The sequence below is a fragment of the Pezoporus occidentalis genome, unplaced genomic scaffold (assembly GCF_034315485.1).
Source record: "Pezoporus occidentalis ecotype Australia unplaced genomic scaffold, CSIRO_AGI_Poc_V1 ctg86, whole genome shotgun sequence".
In the NCBI taxonomy this organism is placed as follows: Eukaryota; Metazoa; Chordata; class Aves; order Psittaciformes; family Psittacidae; genus Pezoporus; species Pezoporus occidentalis.
Window position 1 is genome coordinate 4,617,047 of NW_026916220.1, and position 21,663 is coordinate 4,638,709.

Consider the following 21,663-nt stretch of genomic DNA (forward strand, 5'->3'; position numbering starts at 1 on the left):
ACTGTGGGTCTAGTGAGTGCTCATCTCTTTGTAGTATGCTGAGGGCTGAACAGCATTACGCTTCTTTCCTGTACCTGTACAGGCCTATTAATCACTGTCTTGTGCTCTTCTGCGTGGAGGCAGTGAACTAACAAACAGGAAATCAGAGCTCAGGTAGGGCAGCTCAGGTCTTATGCAAATAAAGAAGAAAGGAGACATTCTCACTTGTCATTTCCAAGAAGTCCTCCAGGGTCAAAGAACTGCATATGGAAAAGAGCTATTTCTGAGCAACTAATAATAATGCAGTATTATTATGGAAAATTATGATCACCACAGGTCTGGACAAAGACTGTTTCTATTAACATATAATCCAGACTTGCACTGCTGAGAGATGCACAATAGAAAAAAAAACAGAATTCCCCCACCTAATTCGCAGCAACTGATATAACAGTCTACCTTAAAGAGTCTTAGAGTCTAGGATGTTGTAGTCCAAATGATAAGAATATCACCAGTGGAACTACCTTTACTATTGGTAACTGGATCCAGCTTACCTATTACTATTAAGAAGAGTTATTTTGTATCCTTACCGTCTGTTAAAATCAACCTGGATGGAATGATCTATCACCAGATCAGCAGGACAGATAGGATTGATTTTGTCAGGGTCCCCACCAAGTTTCTTCACAGCATCACGCATTGCAGCAAAGTCAACCACAGCAGGTACCCCACTAGAACAGAACAGAAATAGGCAAGGTGAAACAATTTGAAAAGAGAAAAAAAAAACAATCCAAAACAAAAAACACCCCCAAACCCAAGAAAGAAAACACAACTAAGACCCTGAGATGCAGAATGGACACCTCACATACAAAACAAGCAACAGCCTTACCCAGACTCTTGGGATCATTACTCTGAGGCAGAGAGAGTACCCTTGGGAAGACAAAGAAGAGCAGAAGGGACAGAGTTGTATCTATATCCTGAGCACTGTTGAGAATGAAAAGGTAAAACCAAAATTCATCAAGTAACAGATGCAGTTTAACGTGCTTGGCTGGGGATCTGGAAACCTAATCTTAGTCAGTATTCCTTTGGGACTTTGAACTACTTTCTCTTCTTTTGCTCTGCTCCTCTCTCTCCTCCCCATTCTGTTTAAGAAAGAAGTGAGGAGGGGAAAAATTACAATGGCCTTTCCTTGATTCTTTGCTATGTTTTTTTAGCTGATTTTAAGGCAAGAGTAGTCTCTTCCAAGTTTTGTGAAGCACAGAAGAATGTTCTCCGTAATTAGGACTGTTTGTTATCTTCCATGCTTCAAGTGAAACTGGTAGAGCAGTGCATCGGATTTCTTAAATTACAAAGGATATGACTGCAAAACACATTTGCGGAATAACTGTATTTCAGAACTGGATTTAACTGCCCTGGCAGATCACTGGACAGACATGAAAGGCAAAAATAAGCTGTACCATTCATCTTAACTAACAAATTCTACTTACAACAGACAAAAGATGTTGTATCACAAATGACATTCAAATAGCACGCTTTTAGGCAGTAAGCCAATGTTCGCATTTCTGCCTTCTCATGAATCTTGTGACAGTCCTGCATGCCTTTGAACTTCAAGTGACTCAGACAAAAGGTTAACAGGTCTTTTTATTTATGCATGTTTCATTCAACCAAAAGGATTTTAAATCCCTAAATTAAGACTTCCATCCTAACTGAGGTAGGTAAACTATACAGAGGGTCAAAGTAATAATGCACAGGAGAGTCCATTTTCCACTTCCAACCCAAGTTTAGTCATAGGCAAACACAGAGTAGTAACAAAAAGTTCTGGCACTTCAACACCCATCTCACCTAACAGATCATACATGTTCCCATATTTGTCTTAACAAAGCTTCTGGTGCTTCTCAGCACATGCATTCTCAGCTTCTACAGAGGGACATGACACTTTTCAATCAGTTTGGCAAACCCTCTTGCATGCTAGCCTATCTGATTTTGCTGGCTGCTGACACAAGGAGAGCTGTCTATGATGTGCTTGTAAGGATCTGGTATAATTCAGAACACTGTGTTTCTGTCCTGGGTTCAGCAGTAGCGCTCATTTTTCTCCTTCTTGGTAGCTGGTGCAGTGCAGTGTTTTGACTTTCAGCTCGGGAACAGAGCTGATAACAAGGATGTTTTGGTTTGGCCAAGGACTTTGTGAGCCTCATGCTCTGCCAGGGAGGAAGGGAAGCCAGGAGGAAGCAGAGACAGGACACCTGACCCAAACTGACCAAAGAGGTATTCCATACCACAGCACGTCATGCCCAGGATGCAACTGGGAGGGAGCCGGAAGGGCTGGGGGTCTGCAGGGTTGGAGGAGGTATCGGTCAGAGCTTGGTCGGGCTTGGGGGGTGCGAGTTATCGGTCGGCTGGTGGTGAGATGATGTATTCTCTTCCCTTGTAATTTCCTTTATCATTATTATCATTGGTGGTAGCAGCAGTGATTTGTGTTATACCTTAGTTACTAAACTGTTCTTATCTCAACCCGTGGGAGTTGCATTCTTTTCGATTCTCCTCTCCATCCCTCCGGGAGTAGGGGGAGGGCAAGAAGGGGGGGAGTGAGTGAACGAGTTGCCTGACTGGGTTTAAACCACGACAGTTTCTACAAGAGCAGGCCAAAGCAGTGAGAGCTTATGTTTGCAACGCTGATTATAAGGAAGCTACAGAAGCTACCATGATTTTAAAATGTTATCAGAAACAATGAAAGAAGATGAGAAAAAGCTTTGTAATTACCACAAAATTTTACCTCAAAGATCCTGTTCACCAAAACAAACAGGAAAAAAAGGGTCCACATCATCTAAACTTAACATGATTACCTGATGTTGTTCAGCTGTTTGAAGCAGCTCACTGTCCTAGGATATACATATTCCAAGGACAACAGCAAACACCACGTTATACTACTTAGGTGAATTTGCAGAACAGCAGGAGTAAGAGAAAGGGAGCGTAAGAATTATTTTGTTAGCCTACAAATGTTATACCATTGAAAAGGAACAGATACAACATCCATCTACTGGTTATCTACGGGATAACTACAAAATGATGAGATCTAGGAAATTCAGTAATTCTAATCAGGACATGAAAATGTAATTGTATGGCTTCTGGAAGGCAGCCAAAGCTGCCTTTACCAAAAGATCCCACTCAAGAGCCTGCTCAGGAGCTCATTTTTTATGAATGTAGCTACTCTACAGACTTACAGGCACGTTTTTAAAACTCAACAGGAGAGTGCAGCAACAAAGCAGACAATGTTTGCTTGAAAGCTCAACTTCCTCTGTGCTCCAGTTTTTTTACAATGTTAACAACAGCCAGCAGGTAGAAGACAGCTAGGAAATTAGCATGTTTTTCAACTGACATTTTGCCACACTGGCAAAGTCTCGAAAAAGCCCAACAATTTCCGTTAGCAATTGCGCTGTGCTGGGTCTCTAGCACCTGACCAACCTCTGGGAAAATGCAGAACACAAGGAAGCTAAGTTACTTTACTGTTCTGAAAAAAAAAATCAACTGGCAGCTGAGCAGCATGGTGCTTACCATGAATGAGCTAAACTTAAAACTCTCTTACAAAGGACAGTGGACTTGCAAGTCAAATGCTGTATTAAAACCAGTTAGAATCTACCATTCCACCTGAAAATTGACTGTCAACATCTACTAGGGATTCTTACATGTTGACACATGGAGACTAACCAAACTGCAATAACAAGGGCCAGTTTTCAGAGGCCATTACGTATGAATCTCAATATGCATTTCTGGGAAAAAGTAGACACCTTTTCAATAACAGAGAAGTCTTTAAAAATATATTTGGAATAGTACTTACTTGGAAGAGAAAGTAATGATGTGGGGTATAAATGAGAACTGAAAAAGGGAGACAACTGAAAGCAAAAGTCCTGGGGCAAGGGTAGAAGACATCACCCTACCTCCCTTCCACCTCCAAGCAACAAAACCTCTAAACTCTGAATTCATTCATTTGGATGCAATTTATCCATCCCATTTTCTTTCCCTCTGTTCTAAAAGGGTCATAAAGATATCAATTTCTCCCAACGCAGAAGCACTTCATTTAGTGTTTTCATCACGAGTGTTTGCCTTTACAACAGAATTATGTATTATGGCATCCAGGAAAGGTGAAAAAGATCTTTCCACACATTTCACTGCTACTTTTTCCTTCAGCTCACACATCCATCCCAAGCTGAGTATTGCTACACTTTCAAAAGCCCCTCTTCCAATCTTTGGAGACCATCACACTCACGTGAAGTCTTGCAGGATAACTCTTGCAGGCTTAAACGGCACTTCAACATTCTTGTGTTGCACCACTTCCCAGTTGAGAATGTTCTCAACATCTGCCTTCTTCACTAGGAACTCATCACAGTTACGGATCGCTGCTTCCAAGAGGACTCTAATAGAAAATGGCAGGCGTGCTGTATGGGTAAGAGACAAGAAACAAGTTCAGTTTTTACTTTAAGGCATATGTCAGCAAGCACAGCATTTGACACCTGGGGCAGATGGGTCTTCAAGTGCTGTCCCTGTATTCTCATAAATTATCAGACATCCTTTTCGAGCCTCCAGCTTTGTCAGGTCAGTGGTAACCAACCTGTTCCCCTTACTTCTTTGAGCAGATTTATTATCTCAGACCCTGTGAGACAGCAGACAACTTTGCTGAAAGGAATCTTTTCCACAGCTATTCCATCCTCAACAGCAATACTGTTCTGAAAAGATGCTGTGCTTACCCTGTTTCTCTGCAGTTTCCTCTCACTCTTGCCACTGAACACAGTCATATAAATGCACTAGAAACATACAATTTTCTATGTGATATGTTGAAAGGCATAGCTTTAGTGGTCATGGCAATCTCTTCTCATGAGATGGAGAATGAAACTGGACATTAAGACTGGGCACCTGCTAACCTTCTTTTACTTCAAGATAGAAATACCTATAGAAGATCACACAAAATACTATTAAAGCAGTCCTGACAGCCTTATTACAACCAATGGGTGTGAAGAAAAAACAGAAACAGTAAAAGCTTCTGTGTCCTTCCTCCCGTGGTCCACTGTAATCATAGCTGTTTGATTTCCTCTCAGAATGTTCACATTCAAAACTCTCTTGAGAAGTTTGTCCCAAATTTCTACACACGGCCCCCAAGACACAAAAATTACTTAATCAAAGTGAGACCTCATTGCTGCTATCATAAAAACACCCTATTATTCAGGACAAAGTCATTCAGAATCATTTGCACGGGGGGATGGGTGTACTGGTTTCTCATTGTTGTGGTTGGTTTTGTTTGGATTTGGGGTTTTTTAATCCCTAATCCCCACCCCCAGTTCTTCTGTTGCTCAGATACCCATTTTTCTGTAGGACAGTGAGAATTTAGTTGTTTTTTCTTTAAAGACTCTGGAGTTTCCCATTCTTAGAATCCTGGAATGGATCAACTGGTAATACCATATATGTATTTGTCTATTTCTTAAGACTCATCTTTGTTTTTCACACACCAAATCTGACATTAATAGTTTTCTCACTTACACACTACCTGGGCCTGCAATGGATATGCATTGCTGACGTTCAGAGAAAACATTCCTCCTCTTGCTCCCTGAATTCTTAATCACTTGTTTCCTTTTTGAAAGAGGAAAAATACCCAAAACAGACAGCTGTAAGCTACAAATACTTACTTGCTCTCTAAGTCAGTGGCACATATTGGAAGATTTTTACCCTTGCCACATGGAAGATGCCCACGTACATTCAGGAAGTGTCAGAGGAACAAAAGAAAAAGTCTCCTAAGAAAGGATTTTCAAGCCACTACTCTTTTCAAAGCAAAGCAATCTCTACAGATGATTCAGCCAGATGTTAGTGTTAAGTCCTTTCTAGCTTTTGAGAGCAGCATAGCAGTATTTGAGAAAACTTTTGCTCTTAGTTTTGCCTAGTCCTCTTCATCCACTCAAGAGAAACATGACTGCTGTGTGCACAGCATGTTGAGAAATGAATACTGTCATCTTGCCAGGTTTTCTATACTCAAATTTTGTTAACGTTTCAAGAACCCTCTTTGAATTCAGTTTCCTCCAGAGACCAAATATTATACAATGTTGCAATGTCTCTTCAGGTTTTGTTCAATGCTGATGAAATGCTTTCCTTATGTTGTCAACGTACCATATCTTGCATCTTCTAATTTGCTTAGATTGAAGAATTTCTTCAGAGGCTGTTTAATGTCCAGTGGCTCCACAATCCGTACAAAAGGGTTGCTCATGGTTACTCAAGACTCCTCCTGTCCCTAAAATACAGAAGAAAAAAAAAAAAAAAAAAAAAAAAAAATCAAAGCTTTTTCATGGCATCTGTTCCCCATACAAAGTACATGTCCAACAGCCTCCCACAATGTATCTGTCCCACATACAAGGCCTGTACCAGACAAAATGGTACTGCACAGGAGGTGTTAGTAATGCCCTTTCCCCTACAAACATACTTGTAACCCATCCTCAGAGATAAAAGGTCTGCAGGAAGATAACAGCATTGTGAAAAATATGGATACATCAATTCAAAACAGAAAACACGATAGTTTTACTTGAGCTAGAAAGTATTACAAATTAAGATTACAAACCTTGACTATCAGAGACATAATGAACCTTTCTGAGTTCAGAAGATTTGTTATGGTTGCCACAAAACCAAACAACTATATACTTAAAAGTAGATTTTATCGTAAACATCATTTTAGTTTAAGATTTATTTTTTTTTTTGTGGCTTTAATGGTTTACTAGATAGAGCATTCCACTGGGACCTTGGACTTTTAGGATTCACTTGAACAAGTTAAAGTACACCAAGATAAGCCCAATATCAAGGCCAAGTAGCACAGCAGGGTCCACATTCACCCTAGGCATATATCACAGTCCCAGAACAGGTTAACTGCATGCAAATGGAACAGTTCCTAGGACATTCCTAAGGCCTGAACTCTGCTCCAGCCTCTTTTGGGAGCAGTAGTTTAGGCCAACGCATGCCAAGGAGCAAGCCAACAATTTAACAGTAAGGATAACTCTCTTTCAGTGCCTGGCAACATTCCCAGTCACGTTTAAAATGTTTTTAGAAGAAAGACAATCACAGGCCCAATTTTCAGATCTGTTGTTTTCCCACAGCAGTGTTCCTGTCTCCATTCAAGTAACATTATCTTCCTGTTTGATGCAAAGGGGTGCGCAAAGGTCAGTATTTGTTAACAGTTAATGCAAGACCAAAGAGTGAATTCATTTATCTCACCTATCAATCTTATTGACTGCTCAGGGAATACTATTATGTGGAATACATTTACGGAGGATTTTTAAACTATTCCAGCACAAATCACATTTGATCTGGGACACCAACCAAGTCAAAGTTTAGACTGAGATGGAGAGACAGCAGAAATGGTGACAAAGGAAGGTTCAGGGTATAAAGCAGCAAGATACTGTAAAAGAAACAAAATTTTCACGAATTCTGTCAAACAAAACTCCAGAAGTTTCCAAATAAACATCTGAATGCTCAGGGAAGGCAGAAACGGAGGCATATCAACAGACTGCAAACACCCCCAAGCCCCAAACACATCCTCTCTTGCATTCCCATCTACAAGTTATTTTCTGAGACTGCTCTTTCCAGCTTTGCAGATACTCGTTCTACACAAGCACAAAAAGTTTTAAGTGACATCTTCCTTAAACAGCATGAACTACAGTTATTCCTCTTCTAAGCAAACTTGGTGCTTCTATGACTGAGCATGACCAAAATAAACTGCTTCCTTTCTCCTTGTAGCTATGCTCCTAATGAGCTTTATTTTCTGCCTTCCAAGCTGAAAACTTTATTTTGTGCATAACCACATCTCCTGGGAAAGTCTAAGGGTAGCTGAAGATAGAGAACGCCGAGATATCCCCTGACAGATAAAGCAGATCATTAATTTTATAACGATGTACTCAGTTCACATATTCTTAACTTAGTATAAATTGCAATTGTAACATTTTCCCACTCAAGTCAGTGTCTTAGCAAACCACAGCAGCAATTCAAGATGCTATCACACATTATCTACTTGCTACCATCTCCTTGCCAGACATCACCCTGTTCCCTGAACACAGCTCTTTCAGTTCACAGCATCGAGTACAAACCCGCTTTGATCAGTGATTTAAACCAATAAGCCTAACTATGGGGTTACCAAGGCCTAAACACATGTTCTTTTCACCTACCTGGTCACACCATTATGAAGAACTCTGTTACAGCCTTGTGAGCCAGTTAAAATTCCCTGCAAAGGGGTAATGAATGTAGCAAAAAGAACAACTTGCAGGATTGCTGCAGCAAATTTCACAGAGTAAGAGGAGCCTCAGTCATACCAACTACTATTTCCAGACAGTAACTTATAAACCTAGGGAATGGTTTGGGTTGGAAAGAACCTTAAGATCATCTAGTTCCAAGCCCCTGCCATGGGAAGGGATTACTCACCCTAGACCATGTCACCCAAGGCTCTCTCCAACCTGGACAGATTAACCTGTGATTGCAGCACAGAACATTTATTCACGACCTGCAGACTCAGAAATGCAAATATGACAATATCTGCCTCCTGGGATTGGTGCAGTGCGCAGGGCACACTGACCATGGCCACTGCTGCATGACAACCATAACAGCTGATCACATGTACTCAAGCCAGCACTTCACCTTCCACCTAACAACCTCAAAACTGTTTGTGTGGAGGTCACATTTGAAATAGAATTCCATACAGTGGCCCTCAGGAAGACTGAAGTACAGATTAAGAGGTTTCTAATGGTAACAGACACCAGACACCCCCCCAGATTGCGTTCATCCTGGTCTTAGAATACAGCAGCAGCACTAGCCTGAGTTATTCTTCGTCTCCCATTATCCAGACACGTGTTCTTTGTTGTGCAATTCTAGAAACCGCTCAAGGATACCAGGGATTTCAGCTGACTGAAATGTATGAAAAAACATTTTTCCTAGTTTTTCAGCTAGGGAGTTAAAAAAAGAAGCAGCAGCAGCAGAAGAAGCAGCAGCAGAAGAAGCAGAAAAAGAAAGGGAAGGGAAGAAAAAAAAAAGAGGAGAATTGCATTACTGGAACCTTCTTAAAGAGTTACATGGTTACATTACTTGTCTAAAATGTACCAGATAAACAATAACTTTATTTTACCCCTTCCTGTGCCTACTAACACAATTCTGTGAACACTGATAATCCATCTAATACTGATCATCTTTAGATCTATACTCCCTAACTACCAATATTGTTTCCCACTCACCTTGTTGCACCAATACAGCTGCTTGGCACTGTGTCACCTACCTCCATCTCTTTTGAGAGCATGCCTCGAATACATTCATAGGCTGCATATCAGCTCATCACAAGTCTGACTTCTGGCTTTCTTTTCCCCCAGCTCCACTTCTCTCCCACCCCAGAGAAGTGAAAGGACTCTAACCATGCAGAAGTACTCTAACCATGAATACCAGCATGGCAAATTTACTTGGACAAGATCATAACTTTCCAAATATAAAAAAAAGGAAGCTGGCTTTTGTGCATGCAACAACTGCTCTTCAGAGTAGAGAATGAACCCTTGGCTGTAACAGCTGATTCATACCTTAGATGTTAACACAGAAGGGGTTCAAATTCGTCTGGCAGTACAAGTTTTACATCGTGACACTCTAGAAAAACATCTGCACTAGCAAAACCTGAGTACAACGGCATTCCTTTCTTCATCTGTATTGAATGGGTCAGTAAACTCAGCTTTTACCATGCAGCTCAGATGCTTAATATCAACAAAAGATCAGCACAAAAAAAGTAGTGGCTGTACCGGGGTTGATGTCTTTATGGCAGCCTGAAGACTGATGATACAGGAATTTGGAAGGTGTCTGGTGACACAGAAGTATGCACAAGCCTAAGCGGACAGAAGGACAAAGATGCCTGTACCCTCTTCTTTCCTTGCTCTCTCTTAAAAGTTAATCAACTAAATCAAATACACTTGAAGCATATTAAAATCTTGTGAAGAGGTCCACAAAAAGGATTCAAGTACATAACTTAAAATAGCTTTTCTTAAAAAAAAATTACACAAAAAACCACCCTATTCACTAGAGATTTAAACATAAGTTGCATGTGTTGATTTCAAATCTTAAGCTGATGTAACCTTTCTGAGTATCCAACATGAATTCAGCACTAGACATATCACAACACCTTCTATTGGAAAAGGACTCAGTTCAGTAATTGAGGTATTATTTAAAGCACCTTCGTGATTGGCTGTGTGTCTTAGACTGTACTTGAGACCCCTTTAAAAGCAGCAGTGTGACTTGGAACAATAGCAACAAGCTGAAATTTTACCAAAATGAATGGAATTAAGAAAGCATCCTGATACATCCCGTAGTTCTGCACTTGCAGAAATTACCTCATGCAGATTGCAGAGGAGGAAAAGATGTGCTATTTAGCCTCCCACTACACCTAGGAGAGAACCTCAAGACACCAGAGCTGTTCTAGACGTCACTTTAACATATTAGCTACTTTTTTTAGAGTTGTAGGAAAGGCTGAAGGTAAACATGAATACAGCTGATCAGGCTAAAAGTAAAAATCTATTTCACACCACTATAATAAATAAAAAAAAAAAAAAAAAAAAAAAAAAAATAAAATACACAACTGCTCTTATTTTCATTTGTTGTACCAGATCAATACCAGCAACAATATTGTTTTGTTTTTTTTAGGGAGCCCACTCAACTCTAACTATCCAGAGTAACAGTAAACCTTTGCACAAAGAGTATTTTTCTGCTAAAATATATGGTAGCAAATCATGCCCTTTCTGTAGTACATGACATGAATGTTGACAAAAACTCCGGATTAGTAATAACCATACTTATTACATAAGTGCCTGAGGACAAACCAAGGACACAGATTCATCTTGTTTGACCTGCAGAAACAAAAAAATAAAAAAGAAAAAAACGCCTCTGTATGAAACATTTTCTGTCTAAGCTTCAGGCCATAAAGTTGAACAGGCACAGTCATTCAGCATTTTAGTACAGACATTAATTTCACTCAGGGAAAAAGAACAGGTCTCCACCACTGTCTTGTATTACATCGTTAGTTTCTTAGTTGCTGTCTTCCAAACTATACAAAGAGGCCTACGTTATTAAAAGGAAGAGTTCATTTTAAGCATCTGCAAATAAAAAAAAGTATCTGATAGCTTGACTAAAATGTAGTAGTAGTTGTAAAAGCTCTTCTTCCTGGAGAGTGGGTAAATTCTGAACCACCACTGGGACGCACACACTCAGAAAACAAGCAGTTTAATTCCAACACACTAACAGATGCTAGAAATAATAGAAAGGATTAAACTCAGCCAAAGCAAAGATAGTATTTTGTCAGCCATCAACAAAAGGGGGAAGGCTCAGGCTTGCCAGTTCTTGCAGGAAAACTGTGAAGAAGCTTCCAACTGAAAACTGGGAAAAGGAAAGGTGAGCTGGCAGGACTGCTATGACAAAAGCCCTCATCTGGTGGTAAGGCAGAGGACACAGGGAACACTCATGGCCTTGCCTGCAAAATACAGCATTTTCCACCCATGCTGAATCTGACCTTACAATCTCCTACTGCAATTATCATAACTCCTCCTATTTCCCCAAATTCTTTCTCCTAGTTTTGTCTACTCGACTGATGTTTTATGTATATATGTATGTATATGTATCTGCACTTAGATGCCAAGTATGTGTGTGACAAGCACATCTAAATAGCAAAAGCAAGTAACTAGAAAACCTGAGGGGAGCTGTAGCAGAGCAGCAGATTAACAAGTTACAAATTCATGAAGACAATACTGAGCATGCATTTTGTAACATTACCAAGAATTATATACAGCTGAACAGTATTTAAACTGAGAGCTATTGCCCAGTTCCCCAACAGAAAACGAGTGTCTGCAACTTACACAGCTTTTCTCATAGTTTCCCATTCTACTCAGCAATGGGCATAATTAAAGATGTTGATACCTGCTTCCAATTTACTGAACCCATAGATCACCCAGCCACAAAGATCCCTAAGCAGATCCAACATGTAGAAACTTCTGTGCTATTAGAAATGCAGCATGCTCCAAGGTATGCCTACCTTGCTTGAAAAGCAAGGAGAAAATATCCAAGTTAAACATGTTGCCAGAAGTCTGCATTTTTATTATGGAAAAACAACTTTTCCCAATATCAGTCAGGTGTCTACAGTAATAAACCCTCAGTAAGTGAATCAATCCATAATTCAAATTAGTTTAGAAAAGAAAACAACTATGGGGTAAACAAGCACACCACCACAAACACACCAAAAAAATCTGGCAAGAAAACAAAAAACACGACCACCTCCCAGTCCATGCCTGGCCCCACCATTTGGATAGAGTTCAACACTACTACAACAAGCAGAGTCCTGTTTTATAACATATCTACACATAATCCTGGATGCAAGCAGAACAGATGAAGACAACTACTGCTGCAAAACATAGGTTTCTTGTTTTGGTTAAGAGAAGCTCTTACTGTTTAACACTTACTCTACCTGTGACAGGTAAAGCCACTTTATAAGAATACACAGTGCTGTAAGCAGTCAGTGCTGAGATTTTAGTGCTAACAGAGATTTCAGAAATAATCTTATGTGTGTCTCTGTTACACAGAGAAGTCTATCATTACACAGAGATGCTTAAAGAGAAGTCTACTTATACTTTGATGACTTAGCCACTGCACGGCTTAAGTGACAGTCAAAACACTTCTCTTGCATACGTCTCACCAGCTCTTGGTGACTCAGGCAAGCACACATACCTCTGTGACAGCCTCTGGAACACAATCTAGCCTTACAGTTAACAAAATCCAGAACCTAATTAAACAGGCGCAAGTAATTGTTAAGGGAACACTACGTCAGAGTCACCGCTGCATAGCCTAGTTAAAAAGTAGAGACTAATTTTCTTTTTGCTGCAGGAAAATGAGCAGTATTATGTCTGAGAATACAGGGAAGCTTATTTGGAGACTACAGAACACATAAAAATAAGGCCCTGGATTATTTTTTTTTTCCCTGTGAAAGAGCAACAGTGAACTTTAACCTACTTCCTACCTCTGCAGATACTTGCTGCTCATTTCCCCTGTGCTAGCAGTCTTAGCCTGTTCATTAACAAATATGCAGCATAGACCAGTTTTAAAGAACCAGCTTTCAGTGTTAGTAAAAAACAAGCTAAATAAAATCCTGCATAACACATAGAAACAGGTTCCCACTGGCAAGTTAACATGTAAGTGCTGCAAGAAGTCAAATACAGATAGTGCTGTGTGTACATAGGCTTGGTCTGAAATCTGGTTTCAACTTCAGCAGGAAGGATTAAAAGACATCTCCATGTTCGTCTGTTTGTTTCACAAGGCTCATGTGAAGGGGAGAAGGAACATTGAAGAGGTGCATGGGAAAGGGAAAAAAAAGCAGGAGTATTGTGAATCAGCTCTCTACTCATGCTGTTACCAACGTGCCAGCTCTGTAAACTGCTGTCTCTGCACCTCTGTGCATCTTGAACTGTTTCAGAGCTATCAAAGATATGTAGGTGGAAGGAGTCCTTTCAGAATGAAAAACTGCTGAGAGGATTACTACAGTTGTGAAATACATCTGCCATCATGGGGGAAAAGTCCTAACTTTTCATGCCATTTCAAGACTAATTCTGAATTTGTGCTCTGGAAATAATGAAAGATACTTTTATCACAACAAAAATTGCTACATACAATCTCAGCAGCTATTCAACTGTTCAAGCAGATGAATGCAAACACCCATTGCTTCAGTCTGTAAGCGGAACAAGTGCATATCTGACAATTCCAACTAACTGATAACCAGAGTTCATAGGCCAAGCTCTGTGGGGAGGCAAGTTCAGTTCTCTCAAAACACTTTTAGTCCAACTGGCATCTTCAGACTAGTTTTCCACTAAAAGGCTAGGGGGAACTGAACACCCCTCCACCCACCCCCCCAACAACAATAAAAAATAAAACTAAACACCCTCTTTCACAAGTTTCTGGACTCCTCACCCTAGAATTGCGGGATGTCCCAGTTCCTTCAAGGAAGTGCCAAATACCTAGAGGAAATCTTCTCAACTAACCACTCCCTTAAAACAGCACTGAAGGCAAACACCCTAAAAAATTCTTACCTCCTATTCACACAGCCAGAGCAGACTGGAAATTAAGATTCTTGCCTACCTTTTCTCTGTTTCAAAAGAAAAAAAGGGACCACTCTTCAATTCATAGCCTTCCACTGATCTTAAATGGATTGTTACTTCAGGGAGGGAAAAAATTTCCAGTTATTATGTGGTGAAATCCTATAGGGAAAATCTATGTTGGAAATAAATATCAAGAGAGATCTGCTGCTATTCTTACTATTTAAATGTTAATAATATTTCTTCTGTGGCTTTCCGCAGTTATTACAATTAAATTACAAACATGATATGACAAAAATTCAGTTTGAAAGCCCTACAGTCTGAATGATACAGCAGTCTGTATGATACACGCTACAAAGCACCACTAAGTAATGAGAATCCTTCATATACTGAAAACCTCGTCAGAAATTTCCTCTATCTTACAAAGCCCAGAACGAGAAAAGTATAGACAATTTTCCAAGTAACTCCTCACACACACCCCACAGATCCTGGAAGGCATGAGAGTCAGCTGCACTTCCTACATTATGCCCATTAAATTCCTCTTACTTTCTTTGAAGCAGTAACAATCCCCAGAAGTTGATTGGGACATTCTGATGGAGCACAATTGCTTTTAAGCAAAGCAATACTAAACAAACATTCCAGTGTTAATATTTCTCTAGGGTGGTCTTCCTTTACTTCGGTATTGTGGATTGATAGAGCCAGTCTGAACAATAGGAACAGCACTGAGTGTTCAGAGATATTAATTCAATTCCAATTGTTTGGAGAGGGAATCATCTGGTTTAGACCAAGTTTCCTGCTGATACTGAAGAATACTGAAGTCCAGACCTGTCTTCCCCCCCCCCCCCCCCAAGCCTAGCTAACTTTAGAGGTGGAAGCCAAGTATCCAAGTGCAACCTCCCGCTGAAAAATAAGAGGGAACTATAGCAGTGTTATGAAACATGGCAACATACTGAACAGCTTCACAGGGACTAAGCCTAACATATACCTAATCCAGATTCTGAAACCAGGCATCTCCACAGCCCCAATCCTCAGCCAGGTAAAATAACAAGGCAAATACCTGCATATATGCTACAATCTCCACAACTGTTACTGTTATGGAGCACTCGCACTTGCTGTCCTGTGCCATGAATGTAAACCAGATGATTTTGTCACCCAAAGCAAAACACCAAAACTATTAAAACCCTGTTCACTTAACCTAAACAGAGGCTTCACCTTCTAATGCTTTTCTTCCACCCCTTTTCTTAGTTACACTGCAGTTTTACTGGGTTTTTTGCAATACTGCAGGGTTTCTCTATGCTTGGTACGTTCACAATGCACTACAGAAATATCGACAAAGCTGGAGTTGTTCTTGGAGGAAAATTAATGAAAAAGCTTTGCCTAGATGAAGACAGGGCAGCACAACTTCTCCTGCATTCCTGCTCTTTTCCTTTAGATAGTTTAGTCATCCTCCTTCCTCAACTTTGCAAAAGCCAATTCCCGTTCCTGCTGTGCGCGGGTTAAAAACCCACACTTCAACCACGGGGCCCGCTGCCGCGGCCGCTGCCCGGGGCCGGTGCCACGAAGCCGCCCGCCCGTCCGCCGCACCAGCGCGCCCTTCCATTCCCCACCCCGCAGCCGGGACCGCCCGCACCGCCGCCTCAGGATCCCCGGTCCCACCGCAACTCCGGCCTGGCCTGGCCTGCCCGGGCCCGCACCCGCCTGAGCTCTCTCCCAAGAGGCGCCCCTCAACCCCGCACCTTTCCCCGCGGTTGGCAGGCCTCAGCGCCGCTAGGGAAAGCGGCCGCGGGACAGGGTGAACCCGCTTTGAGGCGCCCGAACGGCTGCCACAGAGCTGTGGGGGTGCGGGAGGAAGGGAGGCAGCAGGGGCCTGCACTCACTGGAAGCGAGGAAAAGGCAACCGCCGCTGCTCGCCGTCAGGGACTGCTGAGCGCGGGGAGGAAAGGGGTAGGACCGCCGTGGCTCCGCCCCATCGTTCGAGGACGGCCGTGGTGGCACGGCGGCTGGCGGCCGACCGGGGAGGTGGGAAGCGAGGGAGGGCAGCCAAGCTGGCCAGCCAGGCGGGCTGCGCTTCTCCTTTCTGCCAGCAGCCTTGTCCCAGGCTGGCCCCGCGGGGAGCCGCTGCTGTTGTGAGACGGCGAAACAAGGGGGCTGTCCTCCGTGGGAAGGGGTGGCCCCAGGTCAGGGGTGGGCAGCGGGGTGGCAGCGGGGCAAAGGCCGGGTCAGGGCAGGCCTCTGTTAGGGACCAAGCCATGGCAGACCTGGACCCTGTAAGACGGGCGCCGGGGCATGGGTTGTGGTGTGCTTTGACCTGCGGTCTGCACACTCCCAGCCATGCTCCTGCTCCACTTCAGAGGGGTTCCAGGGTCCTGCCTCTTGAGGCCAGGAGTGGGAAACAAATGGGTCTCAGGATGGCCTGAGACACAGAGCTGCTTACTTTCACAGTGTGATGGGAAAGGGCCCTTGGATTGCACCTCGGGGCTGGGGGAGAGCCCACTGCCCTGGCTGTCATCAAAAATACCCGGTTACTTATAAACTGGTCAAGATCAATATCGTGACGTCAATATTGAAGAATGACGTCAGAGTACAGGACGTCCAAGGCAATCTCATGGACATCATGGCCACAGCAGAGTGCTATGGGATGTTAGACAATGTCCAGTATGCCCATGACTGTATGGTTTGGGCCTGAATACATAAAAAAGTATGAAATTCTAGGCAAATCATCATATAAATAGGAAGGGGGAGTTTCTTGGAAAGAATGTGGATGTGTCTTACAAGGCTGGAGATGGTCTCAGAGAACAGTGGCTCAGAGACTTGCTGAACACTAAGAGTTGGAACTTGAGGAGAGGAAGACTTCTAATGTTTTGTTTTGGTTTTTTTCCCTGAAGAAAGCTCAGACTAAGAGCAAATGGCTACTTGCTGACTTTGCCCCAGAGAAGCAGGTCTCAGGTGAGCAAGCCAATGCAAGGAGTGAAAATGGAAGTGCTTTGCTCTGCTAGGAATGAAGGATGAAACCTAAAAAATGCCCAAGATGGCTCTCGTGGTGGGTTGGATTTCCTGCACACCGACCTGTGCTGGCAGATCCTCCTGTCCTACGCAATGTCCAGCTGGAACTTGCAGACCAAGGGAAATCAGTGGTAGTATCTCAGGGTCTAGCAAACAAAATACATTGCGTAGGGTGCTTTTTTTTAACTAAATACTAAGATCCTGGCTTTGGCACACTTACTGATTTCACTAGTACAATTAAGACCTTTAGGGCCTCTCTGTAGTTGGACATACTATTCTCTGACTTGATGCCTCTAAACGTCCTGTTATTTACAAAATACTGTACTTTTATATTGCCATTAAAAATCTTTCCCTGGCTGGCCTGTTTTCTGTTCAGGGTAAAAATCTCCATGAGATGTGTAAGGGATGGGATTGGAAGATAGGCTGTTCGTTCAAAGGTTTATGGTAATGCTGTCTGAAAGTTATCGCAAGCTGGTGCTTGCAACATGAGTATTTGAGGCTGTCATTCTTGTCAGTAGGGCTGAGTTTACAGTAACATGGTTTACTTAGAAGATGATTAAGTTTCTTGGTTTGTGTCCTTCCCAAGACTGCTAGGAGTACTACAGTAGATCCATTGTTTTTTGGGAGGATGTTTAATGAAATGGGTTCTTAGTTTTAATATTGGATTACAAGAATGTCCAACAGCTTTATTGTGCTGAATCAGGGATAAAGAAAATGACTTTCAGTTCTTGCACTGAAGATGGATGCAAAATGGGATAACAATGCCTTTCGTGTTGTGGTCATGAGTGTCCCAGGGCTTGTGAGTTCCTGTTTTTTAGAGTTTTAGATTAAATTATTTCACAGCAGGTGAGGAACTGTGTGTCAGTATTTGTCCTTTCTGCCTTACTGGGGAAATCCATTTGCAAGAGACTTGGTCTAACCTCGAATTCCTTCCAGTGTGTACTTTGAGGTTATTCACCAAGCAGTGTCCTAGAAATCTGGGGAGTCTGTCATGTCTGTTCAGTTGCTGACTTCACTGTCCTGCTCTAAAGACATTTTACTCATTCTGATCATATCAGGAAATTAAAAATACTTTGGATTCCCAAGGGACGATTTCAGCTCATGACGCCCAGTAAAGCCTTAACATGCAGCAATTGGTAGACTTCTGTGTTGTGGTAATCTTCCAAGGAGCCTCAGCTGATCACTGAGGTTGGAGCAATGACAGGATTGTTGGAATTGGCCTTAAACTGGGCTTGAACTGAGGTGAGGGGGAAGCTATAAACAATAGCTGTCAGCTTAGAGCTATTTGCCCTTTGAAGTGATCATCCCAAAGAAGTGTCTTCCCATAGCACAGTCTGCACATGTCCTGCTTTTACTGGCTATCTGCAATGTAATGAAATCACCTGATGATGTTTCCTCTGGAGTGCTGTGCTCCCACAAGCAGCATCTAAAGGTACATCATATGGCACACTATGTTCTGCAGAATGTGATAAAAATTAGTATTTTAAAATGAATTCAGCACTCAGTAAAAGTGTTTCACTCCAGGAAGCTGTCTGTGAACGGGCTTGGGAACTGATGAGGTGGTAGCTTTCAGCGCTACAGCTTGTTCTGAGTACAGGAAAATAAATTGGTTTGGCAGCTCACAAAGAGTTCATTTCATCACTTGTCACATACACCCGGGTTTTTTAAGCTGTTTGAATTGTCATTTGTAACAGTAACAGTGTCTCTAAGAAGGCTGTTTAGAAATACCAGAGTGGGTTCTGGTTATTTAAATAAGTGGGGGCCTCCTGCTTCTCTATCTTCAATTAGATAATTATGCATCCTGAAAAGGAAATACTCTAATCAGCATATTTTAACAAATATATTATAATTTTCTTATGGTCTTAGCACTGATTTATTTAAATGACTTTCTTCAAATGAGTCTTTAATACATGTAATTGCAGAAATGCTTACTGAGCTTCATAGTTAAGCTTCAGTATCAAAACAAAGGTTTAAGTTCTGCCATCTGCTGGTTAAATGGGGTTTTAGCGGAGGCTTCGTGTCATTGGCTACCAGTGAAAGGACATTGGCTTGGGAGTTCAGATCCTGCTTCTGGTCCTGAGTCAGAATTCACACAGGTTACACAGGAATCACCTACTTCTTTTGCTGAGTAAAAGCACTTGTCTGGCTCTGCCACACAAACTGAAGAAAAGGGAGTTTAGAACTGGATTATGTACCCAAAGTCAAAGCATAGACCGAGACTAGTAAGACTGCTGACACTTGACTGTCAGCACTGTGCCTTCAACACCAGACTGCATAACAGTTTTGCAGAATTTCTTCAGACATGGATAATCTCTGATCAGTTTATAGTCACTGTACTGAGCATTAGAAAAACTGTGTGCACCACAGAAGTCAGAGGGCAGTTCCCGTCCTTGTTGAGAAGCATGTGGACGAAATGCAGAAGTCTTTGCTGGCCACCAGTGTATTTCTCTGCATAGCTGAAATGGTGTAGAGGATTTTACCTGGACTAAATTATTGGGCATGCTCACCCTAAAACACCCCACATTCAGAACATACTTTAAACTGTTGGTGTGTATGCAATGTACAATAACCTTGCACACAGGTTATTGTACATTGTGCTGTTCACAGTTTGTATTGCAGTTGCTCCCTTTCTGAGCTCAGCACTCTGACAGAAAATGTTATTAATCTGATGGAGCGGAGGATAAACTAATGTAAAAAGTTTGTAAAAGAAACAAACTCTGGAGCACGGGCTGCTGTATTATATATTATGTGGCCAGTCTAAGCCCTCTGTTTTCACTTTGCAGCTGTACCAGCCTGCAGAACTTGTACACAGTTGCTAACCTCTGCCTAAGAGGTATGTTTCCTACTGCATGCTCTTTGTCATGCATTTAGTGACTGGTAAACTTAGCCTTGAGCATTCACTACAGCACTATCCTACCATTCCCTGTACCGACTAGTAATTATCTGTGCCCTAACATCTGGAATTTGGTTTACCCACATCCCCTGGGGCCTATTCCAGTGAGTGCTCTCACTTATAAGAAGCAAGTTGATGGTGAATTTCATAGCTCACAACCCAGGGGTTATTTGACTTAAATAGCAGGGAGGTTTCTTACAAAAATAGAAAGGAGAAACAATAACACTGTTTTTGTATTAAATTACATTTTGGCTGCAATGTGGAAACAAATTCATATTCAAAATTCTGGACTTGATGATAGTGTTTACGTGTAAGTGTGTGTGTAAGTCTGTTTCACACTTCCAAGTGCACAGGGAGTATTTGTATGCCTCTGAATTACAATGTTGAGTGTTTTTAATTTGTTCAGGAAGGTGTTCCTCCTCCAACGTGCTTTTATTTTCATGGTAACTATTATTTAAAGAAATATCTGATAGTCCTTGGCTCAGCTGTTCACTACACTCCTGGGTAGAGCAGTCAAAAAGAACATGAAGGGCTACTTCAGCCTCAAGATCTACAGAATTTTGACTGGTAGATTGACAGGGCTCTGCAACAGGGGTGCCAGTGCTCTGTCCAAGTGGTTTCAGGGAGAGAGCAGTATCTGTTTCAGAAACTTCACCAAGGAGTGATTTCAGATTCTTCCTATTTGCTTCATCTTTAGAATGACTTAACTCTGAGGCAGTCTGGATGAAGTCATGACCAAGCTTCTCTTGTTCCCGAACAGCATCTTGCTCTACTAGATTTTTATCAAATTCCTTAGCCAATTTCATGAGTTCCTCTTCAGGATTTTTTTTTTATTTATTTTAATATCTCTAGATTAAAAAACAAAACAAAACAGAAAGAAAACCTTCTGAAAAGGTCTGAAATAGAATGACTGTATGAGTTGCTCATTCTCTAGTTTAGCAACTACAAAGAGCATGACTGAATCTCACCACTTTCAATGCACAGTCAACATGCAGTCTTTCTGATAATTCCCAAGAAATACCCATCATGAGGAGATAGCAAGCCCAAAGTTAAATACATTCTGTACCCTAATGTACAGTTACATGGTTCACTATACATAAAGGAACACCTCATAACCTTTTTTTAATGAAAGCCTGGCTGTGATGGGCAAGACAAAACTGTAATTTACCTTGTACAACTTAACTTTATCCTAGCTCACACTTTTACTTCTCCAGGATGCTACAAGGAATAGCATCCTCACCAATCCATGTCCTTAAAAGGGAACCTTCATTACAGGTTGCTCTTTTATCCTGAAAAATTAGATTTATAATGTTTAGCAATTTGATATCAGATAAAGATTGGAGTAGACACACACCCTGCATTAAAGTTGCTACATCAGTTAAACTGGATCAAATCTGTTGAAAGCCACAGATAGGAACTAAACCAATACAAGTTCAGTGAAGACAGGAACCTCAATAAGAATAACTGAATTTTACTTTGGTCCTCAGATCTAGTACTCTGTTTACTTTGGTTTACACATAATCTGCAATATTCATGTTAGAACTGTAATTTAGTTTATTTTAGTATACTACAATGGAGCTGGTTCAGATACGTGGTCTTTATCCACTTAAAGCAGCATTAACAGATCAGAGAATTTTAAAGAAATAATATTCTGTATGTTTCCAGGAAAAAACAAAAAAT

The 21,663-nt window shown here is 41.5% G+C and overlaps 1 protein-coding gene across 1 annotated transcript in view; it reads right to left on the reverse strand.

The window, feature by feature from the left end:
- Positions 1 to 16,067, reverse strand: part of ACO1 (aconitase 1) — a 35,531-nt gene extending 19,464 nt beyond the window's left edge. The window contains exons 1-4 of the mRNA XM_062604453.1: positions 15,965 to 16,067; positions 6,124 to 6,244; positions 4,238 to 4,406; positions 567 to 704 (exon numbers count right to left, since the gene is read on the reverse strand). Coding sequence (XP_062460437.1) covers positions 567 to 704; positions 4,238 to 4,406; positions 6,124 to 6,220 — 404 coding nt within the window. The 5' untranslated portion in view covers positions 6,221 to 6,244; positions 15,965 to 16,067. The remainder of the gene's footprint in view (positions 1 to 566; positions 705 to 4,237; positions 4,407 to 6,123; positions 6,245 to 15,964) is intronic.
- Positions 16,068 to 21,663: the final 5,596 nt, after the last annotated feature.